We start from the raw sequence: 13,526 nt of genomic DNA on the forward strand, positions 1-13,526 counted from the left end.
ATAGCATTGTCTATGAGCGGGATCGGTAACTTGCGCAGATGTGCATATTTCTCCATCAGCTTGGCGACGGGGTATGTGTACCGCGACAGTCCTATTTCTTGGCTGGTGAAAGCGTCTGCAATCTGGTACCGTCGCTCAGGCTGGCCGCTTGCTGCGATAGAGAATGAGACATTCTAGCCCTTTATCGTCTTCAAATCTCGTCTTATTGTCCGAATTGTCATTTGGGTTTCGCTTCCCCGCAGCCCTAGCTGGGCCGCAGCGGAGGCGAGCAGCAGGGTCTTCTCTGACCCGTCATCGAGGACGGCGTAAGTGTCCAGGACTTTATTCTGGTAGCTTAGTGTCACACGCACTACTTTTAGGAGTACTCGGGCTCCACTGCTGCTGGCGGGATCGATGTACATGACGCTCGCTTTGCGGCTGGATGGTGCGGGTGAAGGGCGCCGTCTGTTACTGTCGTGAAGTATGTCCAGATGGGCTCCATCGCACTTGGTGCACCTTTTCTTTAAGCGGCATTCGGCTGCCATGTGTGAGCGCGCACAGCGAAAGCAGCGCTTGTTGGACGTTATCCATTGACTTGCTTCCTCCGCGTTCAGCTTGGGGAAGGAGTCACATTGCGCTAGCCAGTGTTCTTTCTCACAGTAGGGGCACACTATCTTCCACTTCTCCGTTCTGGAGGGGGTACTGTGGCTCCTGCTGCTCGGTACTGACTCCGATTGGTGCATCACGGTCACCGATCTTCTTCCATCATTTAGTCGTCTGGTTCCTTCTCTGGAGCCAGGGGTGCTCCGTCCGAATGTATCTAGCCGTAGGCTGCTGACTTCTCTCGCCAGGAAGTCTGCTAGATCGAGGAGGTTCGGTTCGGGGCCATTCGGGTCTCTGTGGTCCCTCTGCCGCCTAAAGCGCTCCTGACGAGCGGGCGGCAGCTTCTCCAGAATCCTTTCCACATTTGAGTTGGCGTAAAGTTCATGCCTCCCCTTCTCTCTTTGCGCTCCCAACATCCCTACCAGGGACTGCACTCTGATGGACAGGTCGTCCAGTGCTCGATTGTCTATTGCTGGGGGTAAGCGGTCGATGTGTCGGATCTCCTGGATCACGTAATCCCATATGCGCCCATACCTCTGGTCCAATGCTACCAACGCTGCTGTGTATGGGGTGGTGGAAGTCGCGTAGGCGAGCGCTATATTATGTGCGCGGGGCACCTTTAAGTGCTTCAGTAGGATGGCGTATTTGTGGCGTTCATCCAATACATCCACCAACATGGTCTCCAGACACATGCGGAGTTCTGTATACTGGGCCCGGTTCTCTTGGGTGAAGTCGGGTACCATAGGCGTGCCAATGTATGACGCTGACTGTGGATACATCGGCGAGCGTTGGGGGAGAGGCCTCCTAGGCGAGTCTCCTCCCGCTCCTTGGTATGGGCTGGTACTGGCAGTGTACCATGGCCCGCTTGTCCAGGTGCTGTTCCTCGGTGCGGGTCGTGCGTCGTGCTCACCCGTGTATAGAGTCGGGGGTCTGTAGCGCAGCTCCGCGGGAGTATAGCCTGGGCTGTACCGGACCTCCTGGTCCGGTAGAGTACTGTGCTGTCTTCGGGCGTGGTTCTCCTCCTCTTCCTCTTCGTCTTCAGTTAGGTCATCCAGTGCTTGTAGTCTCTGGTTTAGCCTCTCCACAGGATATGCTGCTCCTTCCCGGTTGCTAGGTCTCGCTTGGACCGGTGGGGGGAGGTGGTCTGTGGGGGGTATAGACCTCGTCTGTTGGTCAAGTTCAGGGTTGTTTACTCGGCTAGGGGATGCCGCCCTGGAGGTGTGTCTAGACGAGTTCCTGGAGCCTCTGGCGGAGGGAGAGGGTGTTGTCCGTCTGATCAGCTGTTCTATTAGTTGCGACTGCTGTCTGTCGCGCGCTGCGTCCCGTTGAGCACCGGCTCGTTCTCGGGCCACATTCTCTTCCATCTGAATGCGTCTTATTTCTAGACGTATCTGCTCGTGTTCGCTTCGCTGCTGGATCTGCAGTCGGTCGCGTTCAGCAGCGGCGTTCAGGCTGATGAGGAAGGCCTGCTGTAGGGTCCTCTGCCTCGCTGGGAGAAGGCGGTTGTATAGGGGAGCCTTCCCTCGGGGTACTCCTTGCGGAGCCTTGGAGCTCTATCTCCACGGTGCTCTCCCCGTCTTCTTCCGTGCCGAGTTCTCTCTCGGTAGCGTTGTATTCCTCCCGGGACTCATCGGGGACTACTTCTTCAGTACTGGCGGGGTGTGAAGTCATGTCTGGCTCCCACTGGTCCCCACCGTGAACTTGGTCAGTTACATTAGAGCCCGTAGGGGCCTCTATGGTCGGGGTAGTCTGGGCGTTGGGGTTAGACATACTTTTACTTTCTAGTTTTACCGCGTTTACTGTTAGTAGAAGACTAGGTTGTTGACTGACAGCGTAGGCCTCTAAGTACTGAGGGAGCCGTCGTTCGCGCTGCGGGCGTTGGTTAGGAGGATCGTTTCGTGGAGTGTTCATCATAGGCCATTTCAATATTAATAACACTATATTAATATTACACTAATTACCATCCGGCTCGAAGGACCAATTGTAACTGAGGGGTACAATTCCCTGACTGTATTACTAGATATGATACTTACTACCACTACCTTTGTACTTAATATTCGGCCACCCAGTACACGGCATAAATATATTATGATGAACACTGTCACGTAGATGAAACGGATCCAACACAAATGTACGAATTAGAAATAGGTCTTTATTTCTACACAGCGATGGTGTGTAGAGCAAGCACTTAATCAAATCAATCACATTTATGAATGGAATTAGTATGCACTTTTATGGCAAGAGTATTCGTCGGTATATCAATAGAGAATGTCCAATCTCTGAAGGCGCAGGTGGTACATATACGACCTGGAATAGTTTAAGGAATAACAGCAATGATACTTTAATGATTATATACTGGATACACTAGAGGGGGTTAATCCGGTCGCTTGTAAGCCGACAGGAGTAGGAAGGGGGGGGGGGGTAGAATCCGGCTGCCTCATCCGGCCAAGGGTATCCCAGGTGAACCCACTGTAGTGCCGTTCAATGCGCCGGCGATCCTTGGACCACAGATGAAAGCAGGTGGACTCTTTGTGGGCCGGCGTCATCCGGTCCACGGAGGAGAGACGTGAAGCGACCTCGTCTTGCAGAGCGTCTCCTCACCTTGCGTCCTCTCCAGGGGGGGGGGTTCCAACACACGGCAGTGTCGGGGGTCTTTATCCATGGAATAATCAATGTATACAAAGCATAATCCGTGCCTGGGAAGGCGGGCTGTCGTCGGTAGAATAATCCGGTATACAGGTCCACTCGCTCGTCGGCTCTGGGGCTCCTCGGGTGCAGCTTCACGTGGGTCAACCACCCTGGGTAAGCAGCCAGTTCTCTGCCCGAAACGATGGGGTACTGACTACGGTAGTATTCTCACCGCACGAAGCACTATATATTAACAGACTATTATTAGCTTAATAGACTACGTCCAACTCGACGATATAGTGCCAAATATGACTATTCAAATATTAATATACACGATGTCTCAATACCGATGGTAGGCGAACTTGGCCTTACTCCCACACGTGGCGTCGCGGGGAGGCTTTACGTCTGTGACTCTATTGGAGGGTAAGAAACTGGACTGAAAAGAAAGTCCTACTTTAGTAGCGCAGTATATATACGCACTATGAACAAATAGTCCCATTAGTGGTGCGGTAGTCAGATTCCTACGCGGAACTAGGACTTGTTCGTACATGTGGAGCGGTACGTTTGAACTGGGTCTGAGGGGTATGGCAGCCTGGCACCAAGGTCTCGACCAATAGTAGAATGGAGACTATTATGGGATGTTCAGTAGGCTAGAATGGATATTCAATGCATATTGTACAAGGAATATACAAGGGATATCAGGGAATATTAGAGAATATACAAATACAATTAAATATATATATATAAATAAATATATATATTCGGTTTAATCTGGCCCTTCACAACAGTAATATACAATGTACAGGTGATTTAAACTGGGTACAAAAATATACAAATTGGTACTACTGAGTGTATGGCTAATCATATGTATGTACAGAGCCGAGTATTAATATGTACAGTGATATAGACACTCTGGTAGACGTCATACTGGCCAGAAGTGTAACTAGTAAGAGTAGGAAAGTGATATTCAAGATTCAAGATTGTTTATTGTCATATGCATAGTTAAACAGACAGTTTGCCATACAATGAAAATCTTACTTTGCTAGTCCACCCTTCACACAAAATCACACAATACTTAACTTAAACATATTTAAATACAAGCGAGTGCTAGAAAATAAGGTAAAAGTAGATAAAATATATATATACAAGGTTATATTGCACGTTCTGATCAGTATTTACATGTGAATGGAGGTGACAGTGGGTCACAGCAGCAGTTAAAAGTGTCTTTAGTGATTTATAGTTCAGGGATATGTACAGAGATATGGATATAGTATCTACAGATATGTAAAAAGGATTATATGCAGGTATGTATCCATATGCAGATGTGGATTGATATATCCATGGTAAGAATGAATATACTGTATATACACACTGTATGGGTGTTTTATTGTACATACTATCATGCAGAGACAAATGGCAAAAGTTGGGAAAACAGGAAAGGAAGAACTTACACCTTTAATACATGTTTAAAAAAAAAAAAAATTTGAACGTCTAAATCTCTAACCACACCACAGGATGCAAACTGGACCCGGCATAATTGTGCTCATGACATGCGGTCTACCCGAGAAAACCCGATTAGAACATTTGAGTTTGTTTTCTGAGCCTGGAGCAGACGTGGGCAGGTGGTTCTCTTTATAATATTAAATATTGATGGTACAATTTTCTGAACTGGACCGTCTCCCAGTCTCAGATTTAAGCCTAGACTTAAAGGGGAACAATCATTCAATTAAAAAGTAAATTATTTATTTTCCATAGCCTAGGAAAGTTCAGTGAGTATTTTGTGCATGTGAGCTAGTCTCTCGTGAAGCAGAGAAGTAGGACTCAAACCTGTGATGTTGTCGGGTATAATAATGCTGGAGCTGCTCCACTGAGGGGGAGACGGATTATGTGTACCCTCAGAACGTTTGAACTCTTATACCCAAAGGAGCGCCAGCAGTGTTCTCAGTTCTGAAACAGGAAATGTATCCATATTTGGGATGTCCCTTTTTATACCACTTTTCTTTCAGACCAAGTACAAGTACTTACATTTGGGTACTTGCCGATACAGAGTACCGATATGAGTATCTAATGATACCATTACAGTTTTAAACATGACTTTTGAAAAAAAAAAGTCATCAGTCTTTCTGACTGTAACACATGAAATATACAACATGATGCTGTTGCTGACATTTTAAGTTAAAATAATATAAATCTAATAAATTTAACAGTGAATATTGTGTTTTCCCGAACAAACATGGCACTCAATAGTAGTATCGGAGTAGTTTTACGAGTACAGTATCGGGACATCCCTAATCCATATACAACATTCATGGATGCTCTCTGTCAACTTTACCATCTTTTATCCATGGAGCGGCCTCAGATTTTATACCTGATGACATCACAAATATCTGTTTTGGCGTTCTAGTTTTTGGATATGCGAGAGAGTTGTTGATTTTCACCAATATCTTTGCACTGTTAGACCACAGGAATAACATGTATGAATTCTTAAATTGGGCATAGTTACCCTTTTAAAGGTCCCTTCCACTCAAAATCCTTTTTTCTTTTCTACAGTTGACTTGAGACATGACTTTGACTATACAGGGGCGTTCATAGATCCTTGCATTCTCGATGAGGGTAAGGCTAGTTTATTGAGCATTTCTGGTGGAAAGACCATACCAAATAAATTAGTATGTACATTTCTAAAGTGTTAAAACACGTGTGGAGGGGATCTTTAAGCTAAGAATCAATTTTGAAAAACATTGTTAAAAGCATTGAGTCTGAAAACCAGACATCTGCTGTCGTGCTGATATGCTACCCCTAAATACTTCATTCACAATTTCTTCTCTTGTGTGTATAATCACATCATCTACGTTGCAGGTGCTGCGTGTGGTGGTGCCAGACTTCGAGGTGACCCCCATCCCCATTGCAGTGATGCCAAACTTAAGGATGCCCTTGATAGCCAGCATGGACTACTCCCCCTTGGTCATGGCGTTCTCCGACATGCACTGCGGAGGGCACCAGGGCATGGCTAACGGAGACGTCACGGTAAGACCCACATAGAGCGGAAGCCATTGGGAGGTCGAGTGACTGGAGGTAGTGGGCCGACCACACAGAGAACACGGCTTGAATTCACCCATGCAGAATTAACCCTTGTGTCTGAAAACTAAAGTGTTACACTCTTACCATTAGGGGACTAAATTGTCATCTTCAAAAACATCATAAAAATATTATGTTAAAATAATTTTCCACTTTTCTTTTCATAAATCTTTTATTCAACTTCAGCCCTTATCATAACCACCAAATATTAGAATTGTAACCCTTTAAACACCAGTGTTTGTGGTGGCATCACAAATGATTGTAAAAAAAAAAAACACACAAATATATCAAATGCCAAGTGCATTTTTCTGGGGGGATTATTATAGGCTAACTATGATTTAGCAACAACAAAAATTTTGATGGGAGTAAAAAATAAAAAAAATTCAAGATAATTCAAAGATACACACCGTTGCCACATATATTGGCTACAAACATAACAACTGCAAAGTTATCAAAAAAATAAGAATCTCAAAGGACAATTTCATCCTTATCAGACACAAGGGTTAAATAAATGTATATCTCAGCCTATATTGCAATAGAAAGCCTAGGGATGGGCAAAACTCACAAAATTACAATTCGATAGTCAGTGGGAACTATTCGATTACTTCGATTCGATAGTCTAACTAGCGAGCTAGCTGGCCGCTCTCAATGCTAACAGCTAACGCACCAAGCTAGTGCCTATTTCCGTGAACAAAAGCATTCATTCTGAACGTTACACCACTGATGCTTGAAATGTGTGAACTTGGTGAAACAACATGGCACACGTACAAAATGTTGCTACCATGTAACATCTCCAGTCTCTTTCTGTTATCTTCTCCCAGCTGTTAACAGACTTGTTATGCTGCCTGGCTAGCTAGCGAACTGTACCCAGCATGCTGTTCAGTGGTGTAACAGTTAATAGGGCCCCCTCTCAATACACTACACGGTGTAGTTTGAGACAAAACAATATTCGAATAAACTAATCGTATATTTTTTTTATGTAGCTGCTATTCGAAAACCGATGCCCATCCCTAATAAAGGCAGCAGTGTCATAGATTTGAAAGGTTTTACATTTACTAAAACGGCACATTATTGATCCATTTAATAGTATATTGCTGTGTATATCCCAAAAGGCATGTGATTCCAATAACTAGGCTGTCGATTTGTAATAAATCATAAATAAATTGGTCAATTTTCCTCCGGTGGGAACACAACCACCAGGCCGGATTGACCTATCTCAAGCCCCGTCCTCTTCCCCCCGATCCTCCAATCACAACTGTTGCTTCCCTTCCGTACGAGTTTGTACAAGAAGAAGGCTCTAATACATTCTCTCTCCCTCTACAGATATCGAACGACGTAATTGTCATACCGTTGAAAGGTAATGTGTGATTTCCTGTGCTTTTTTTTCAACCAATCCTATCCAATGCTAAAATGAGCCAAGCACTTCTTGACCAGTCGACCCAAGCAGAATGTTATGTACAGTGTGTAACTTCCTGTCACTGACCCTGGTCGTGGGCTGTTTATAATGGTACTTTGACCCCACGTGACCCCTCATCCTGTCGCAGTCCTACTATCCGCACGCCATCGCCGCTCCCACTGAAAGACACGGCTCACGGGGAAAAGCTATGCGCTTGTTTTTCTGTGTGTGTGTTTGTGTACCTGGATTAGCACCTCGGGGGCTTTAATGCGCCCTTTCACCTTTGAGCCCCGGCAATCCTCCTCTCGTAGTTGAGCTGAGGTGATTAGCTGTTGACTTCACTGGTGTAAATATGAAATGCTGGGGTGATGGAAACGGGTGACGTGTTATTACCGGTCAGTGACAGAGGCTCAACTAGGGGGTGGTCCTGGGGGGGGGGGGGGGGGGGGGCTGTGGCCCCCGTCCAGGAGGCCAAAATATTTGCAATAAAGAAAGCCATTTGCTGTAATTTCCTGCAACTTAAAAACATAATTTCAATATAATAGCAAACACAAGTTATTTATAAACGGTAAATGGCTGCATTTATATAGCGCTTTTATCCAATAGCGCTTTACAATTTGTTCCTCACATTTGACCCATTCACTCACACATTCACACACCGACGTCGGAGGCGACCATGCAAGGTGCCAACCTGCTCATCGGGAGCAATTAGGGGTTAAGTGTCTTGCTCAAGGACTTCGACACGCTGCCCGGGAGGAGCGGGAAACGAACCGGGAACCTCCGGATTACCAGCCGGCGGCTCTACCTCCCGAGCCACTGTCGCCCCTGTACTTATTTATTTAAGTACAGTCTATATGGTTGAACACGAAAACACATAAATTCATGCACGCACACACACAGTGGAACAGAGGACCGAGCGATCACGTATATTAGACAATGATGTGTCTTGTTTCTAAGCTTTCACTGCAATTATATAACACATGGTGGCGCTGCACCCCTATGCCGTTGTTTAGGGAAATCCCAGAGTCAACTGTCACGTCTCCTGCACTGACCTCGGGTAGAATCCCTCTTTCTAGAGAGATCTAATAATAATACGGTATGAGCGGAGGCGAGACGTCGGGCTAACCCCCATATCCATTCTCCATTCCCCACCCCTTAGACGCCAGCTGCCAGGTGGAGGTGGTGTTGACCCTGGAACGCTCGGAGCTGAGGAGATACAGTGTCTGGGAGGAGCAGGAGCTCCGGGCGCGGGGACTAGGATCTGCCCCCGCATTCCTCCTCCTCTACGTGTCCAACGCTCTGGCGCGCAGCGTGCAGAGAGCCCTTCAAAAGCTCTCGGGAAAAGGGCACGCGACCACCGGTGAGACCGCCCCCGGAAGATGATTGGCCATTTAGGTTTTTAAGACTTTCAAGATTGGTTTGCTTTTTGTTTGGTTTCATGTACAGTATATTTATTGAGTTTTATCGGGTCCATAAATATTTGGACATTTGTCACAATTTGGCCTCTGTGGACTTCAAAAGAAACAATCAAGATGTGCTCAGCTTTAATTTGAGGGTATTTGTGCAAATACAAATCACAGTCAACAGTGTAGGAATTGTTTCTACATGTGCCTTTTTAATGGACCAAAAGTAATTGGACAAACAATAAATCAAATTGTCACTTTTTAATACTTTGTTGCAAATCCTTTGCAGTCAATGACAGCCTGAAGTCTGGAACCCATAGACACCAGACACTGGGTTTTCGTCCCTGGTGATGCTCTGCCAGGCCTCTACTGCAACTGGCTTCAGTTCCTGCTTGTTCTTGGGGCATTTTCCCTTCAGTTTTGTCTTCAGCAAGTGAAATGCATGTACAATTGGATTCAGGTCCGGTGATTGACTTGGCCATTGCATAACATTCCACTTCTTTGCCTTAAAAACTCTTTGTTTGCTTTTGTATGCTTCTGGTCATTGTCCATCGGCACCGTCCAATAAGTTCTGAAGCATTTGGCTGAATATGAGCAGATAATATTGCCCGAAACACTTCAGAATTAATCATGCTGCTTTTGTCAGCAGTCACATCATCAGTTCCATTGGCAGCCATACATGCCCACGCCATTAACACTACCACTACCACCACAACGCTTCACTGATGAGGTGGAATGCTTTGGATGATGAGCAGTTCCTTCTCCATACTCTTCTCTTCCCATCAGTCTGGTACAAGTAAATATTTGTCTCATCTGTCCAGTGTCCATAGGCTGTTGTTTCAGAACTACATGCTTTAAAGGTGTTTTTTGACAAACTCTAATCTGGTCTCCTGTTTTTGAGGCTCACCAATGGTTTACATCTTGTGGTGAACCCTCTGTATTCACTTGATTGTTGACTTTGACACAGATAGGCCTACCTCCTGGAGAGTGTACTTGATCTGTCCAACTGTTGCGATGGGGGTTTTCTTCACCAGAGAAAGAATTATTCCATCAACCACCGCAGTTGTTTTCCGTGGTCTTCCAGGTCTTTTCGTATTTCTGAGCTCACCAGTGCGTTCCTTCTTTTTAAGAATGTACCAAACCGTTGATTTGGCCACACCTAATGTTTTTGCCTTCTCTGTGATGGGTTTGTTTAAAATGTTCAGGCTAATGATTGCTTCACTGATAGTGACAGCTCGTTGGACCTCGTTAGAGAGTTGACAGCAAATACCACACTTGAAATGAACTGTAGAGACCTTTTATATGCTCCTTGTAAATTAGATAATGAGGAAATAAAACACTGGCCATGGCACAGCTAAGCAGCCAATTGTCCAATTACTTTTGGTCTCTTAAAAAGGCGGATGCACGTATAGATATTGTTGTAATTCCTACACTGTTCACCTGATTTGGCTGTATACCATTTCCCGGAATTAGGGATGTCCCGATCACGTTTTTTTGCTCCCGATCCGATCCCGATCATGTGATTTTGAGTATCTACCGATACCGATCTTTCCTGATCCGATAAAAATAAATAAAAAAAAGTTATATTTTTTTTATTTATTTTTTTTAAACTTAAATTTTTTTATTCAACAAACATGACCATGTTCACATCTTAAACTAAACTAAATTGCATATCATCATTCATTTATTTATTTATTGTCACACAGAGCAGAAGAATTTTGCCAAAACAAACCAATAGTATCCAGCTGCAGAACGGCAGACCAGCCACACTCTCAGACCCAAACGCATTTATGTCAAGGATTGCAATGCCTCGCTTGAATGAAGTTAACTTTTCACCTGGATAACGTCAACATTCAGGGTGAATGTAATGTGAGAAATTGGGATACATTTTTTTTTTTTTTTTTTTTGGATCCGAGAGAGTGGCTGGTCTGCCGTTCTGCAGCTGGATACTATTGGTTTGTTTTGGCAAAATTCTTCTGCTCTGTGTGACAATAAATAAATAAATGAATGATGATATGCATTTTAAAACCAAAACTAAGGCCTCAGTATGAGTTTTTTTTGTCGATCCCGATCTTCGGAAAATCACGTGATCGGCCCCGATCACATGATCGGATCGGGACATCCCTACCCGGAATATATGCTTGTTCCCCTTCAGGTCTAAATGTGAAATTTTGTAGGCCAATAATCTGTTGATGATGCTCTAGTACAGCGGTTCCCAAACTTTTTTCGCCGTGCACCCCCTGTCACCTCCCGACCTAGCTGACGCACCCCCCAATGGGTTTCTGTTAGAAAAAATTGTTGCTGGTCTCCGTGCACAGATTTTATTTTTTATTTTATCTCTTCCCACGGCGACTATGGATAGGGAATTTCTTTATTTAATTAAAATGTTCACTACAACATGGATGCATGTACTCTGCCAGCATGTTTAATATCCATAATACTAAAGGGTTGACTAAGATTTTTATGCAATTTTATTGTAAAAAATTTAAATTAAATTAATTTACCACCATTAGCTTTTTCATGTCACGCACCACCTAGAGGGGGCGCTCGTGCACCACAAGGGGTGCGCACACCACAGTTTGGGAACCACTGCTCTAGTACAGTGAACACTTGATGGTTTATATCCTAATCTCATATTATAAACCTAACCCTGACCGTAACCTCACTGGAGACATCATGCCTAACCCTAACCTAAAATAGAGATCACTTTCTGAAATACAGAGAACATTTGGTGGGTGATATCCTAATCCGTTTCAGTTATTCATCAAAAAGTAAATGTGCCCTCACCATGCCCTGGACACATGTTTTAAACTGTCCCGGCACAGCTGTGGTGCATTTTCCTCTGACATTTACCAATGGGGGATGTACATACAGTATATCCTACGACTAATTGATTGAAAGACCCCCCCCCCCCCCCACACACACACACGTTAACGCATGATTTTGTTTATACCTAATAGTGAACGTGAGATAATCAAACAAGCTATCTAGCTGCTGTCATTGCAATCAGCTAGATATTTGGGAGTCGGGACACGTCTCTTTCCTCATCTTTCTTTTCTGTTCTCCCAGCTGTTAACAGACTGTTATGCAGTGCTACCCAGCATGCCGTTCACGGGAAATATAAATATATATATATATATATATATATATATATATATATATATATATATATATATATATATATATATATATATAAAAGACAAAACGATAGTCTCATAAACTATTTGATTTTCTAGAAGTGAATGACTATTGAAAAATTTGAGAATCTCTAACATGTATGTGTGTGTGTCTGAGTAGCTCCGGCCAGCCCCTTCCTCCTGCTGAGTCTCCTGGACCCCCTGGACCCCCTGGACGGAGCCGTCCTGCGCTCCCTCCTGGACATTGTCTGTCTCAACAACCTGGCTCTCGTGGAGAGCCCCGGCATAGATGATGCCATCAGCGGACTGGAGGACATTCACAGTCCTCACCTCTCTTTGGAGGACTGCCTGGAGCTGATCAAAACAACCAGACTGGACCCCCAGCTGCTCTCCCTACTGGGCCACGACAGCACTGAGCCCGGGGCTGACGAGGAGCAGGATGATGAGGATGAGGAGGATGAGGATGAGGAGGAGGATTGGCCGGAGGATGATGAGGAGGAGGAGGAGGAGGAGGAGGAGGAGGATGATGATTGGCCGGAGGAGGAGGGAGATGAGGAGGAGGAGGAGGAGGGGGATGGAGATGGCCTGCAGTCAGACAGAGAGGAAGAGGCAGAAGTTACGCGTGTGGAGGAGATACAGAAGGTGACCCAGACAGAGCTTGTTCTAGAACCACAACCACAGCCAGAGGTGGAGACCAGGACAGAGGATACACTGAAAAACATAGTGGGGACACCTACTCAGGTTAGGAGTGTATGTTACTAGCCAGTTATGTACTGTGTGTCACTAGCCAGTTGTGTATGTCACTAGCCAGTAGTGTACTGTGTGTCACTAGCCAGTTATGTATGTCACTAGCCAGTTGTGTACCGTGTGTCACTAGCCAGTTGTGTATGTCACTAGCCAGTAGTGTACTGTGTCACTAGCCAGTTGTGTATGTCATTAGCCAGTAGTGTACTGTGTCATTAGCCAGTAGTGTACTGTGTGTCACTAGCCAGTTGTGTATGTCACTAGCCAGTTGTGTATGTCATTAGCCAGTAGTGTGTGTCACTAGCCAGTTGTGTATGTCACTAGCCAGTTGTGTATGTCATTAGCCAGTAGTGTATGTCACTAGCCAGTTGTGTATGTCACTAGCCAGTTGTGTATGTCACTAGCCAGTTGTGTATGTCACTAGCCAGTTGTGTATGTCATTAGCCAGTAGTGTGTCACTAGCCAGTTGTGTATGTCACTAGCCAGTTGTGTATGTCACTAGCCAGTTGTGTATGTCACTAGCCAGTTGTGTATGTCACTAGCCAGTTGTGTATGCCACTA

General features: G+C 45.1%; 1 protein-coding gene across 1 annotated transcript in view; it reads left to right on the forward strand.

The window, feature by feature from the left end:
- LOC311226107 (uncharacterized protein) overlaps positions 1–13,526 on the forward strand; it is a 128,129-nt gene that overhangs the window by 100,504 nt on the left and 14,099 nt on the right. Inside the window, exons 9-13 of the mRNA XM_084311482.1 lie at positions 6,067–6,234; positions 7,609–7,642; positions 8,841–9,041; positions 12,382–12,692; positions 12,768–12,962. Of these exons, the coding sequence (XP_084167608.1) occupies positions 6,067–6,234; positions 7,609–7,642; positions 8,841–9,041; positions 12,382–12,692; positions 12,768–12,962 (909 nt within the window). The remainder of the gene's footprint in view (positions 1–6,066; positions 6,235–7,608; positions 7,643–8,840; positions 9,042–12,381; positions 12,693–12,767; positions 12,963–13,526) is intronic.

Source organism: Notolepis coatsorum (genome assembly GCF_963971535.1).
Source record: "Notolepis coatsorum genome assembly, chromosome: 3".
NCBI classification, from domain to species: Eukaryota; Metazoa; Chordata; class Actinopteri; order Aulopiformes; family Paralepididae; genus Notolepis; species Notolepis coatsorum.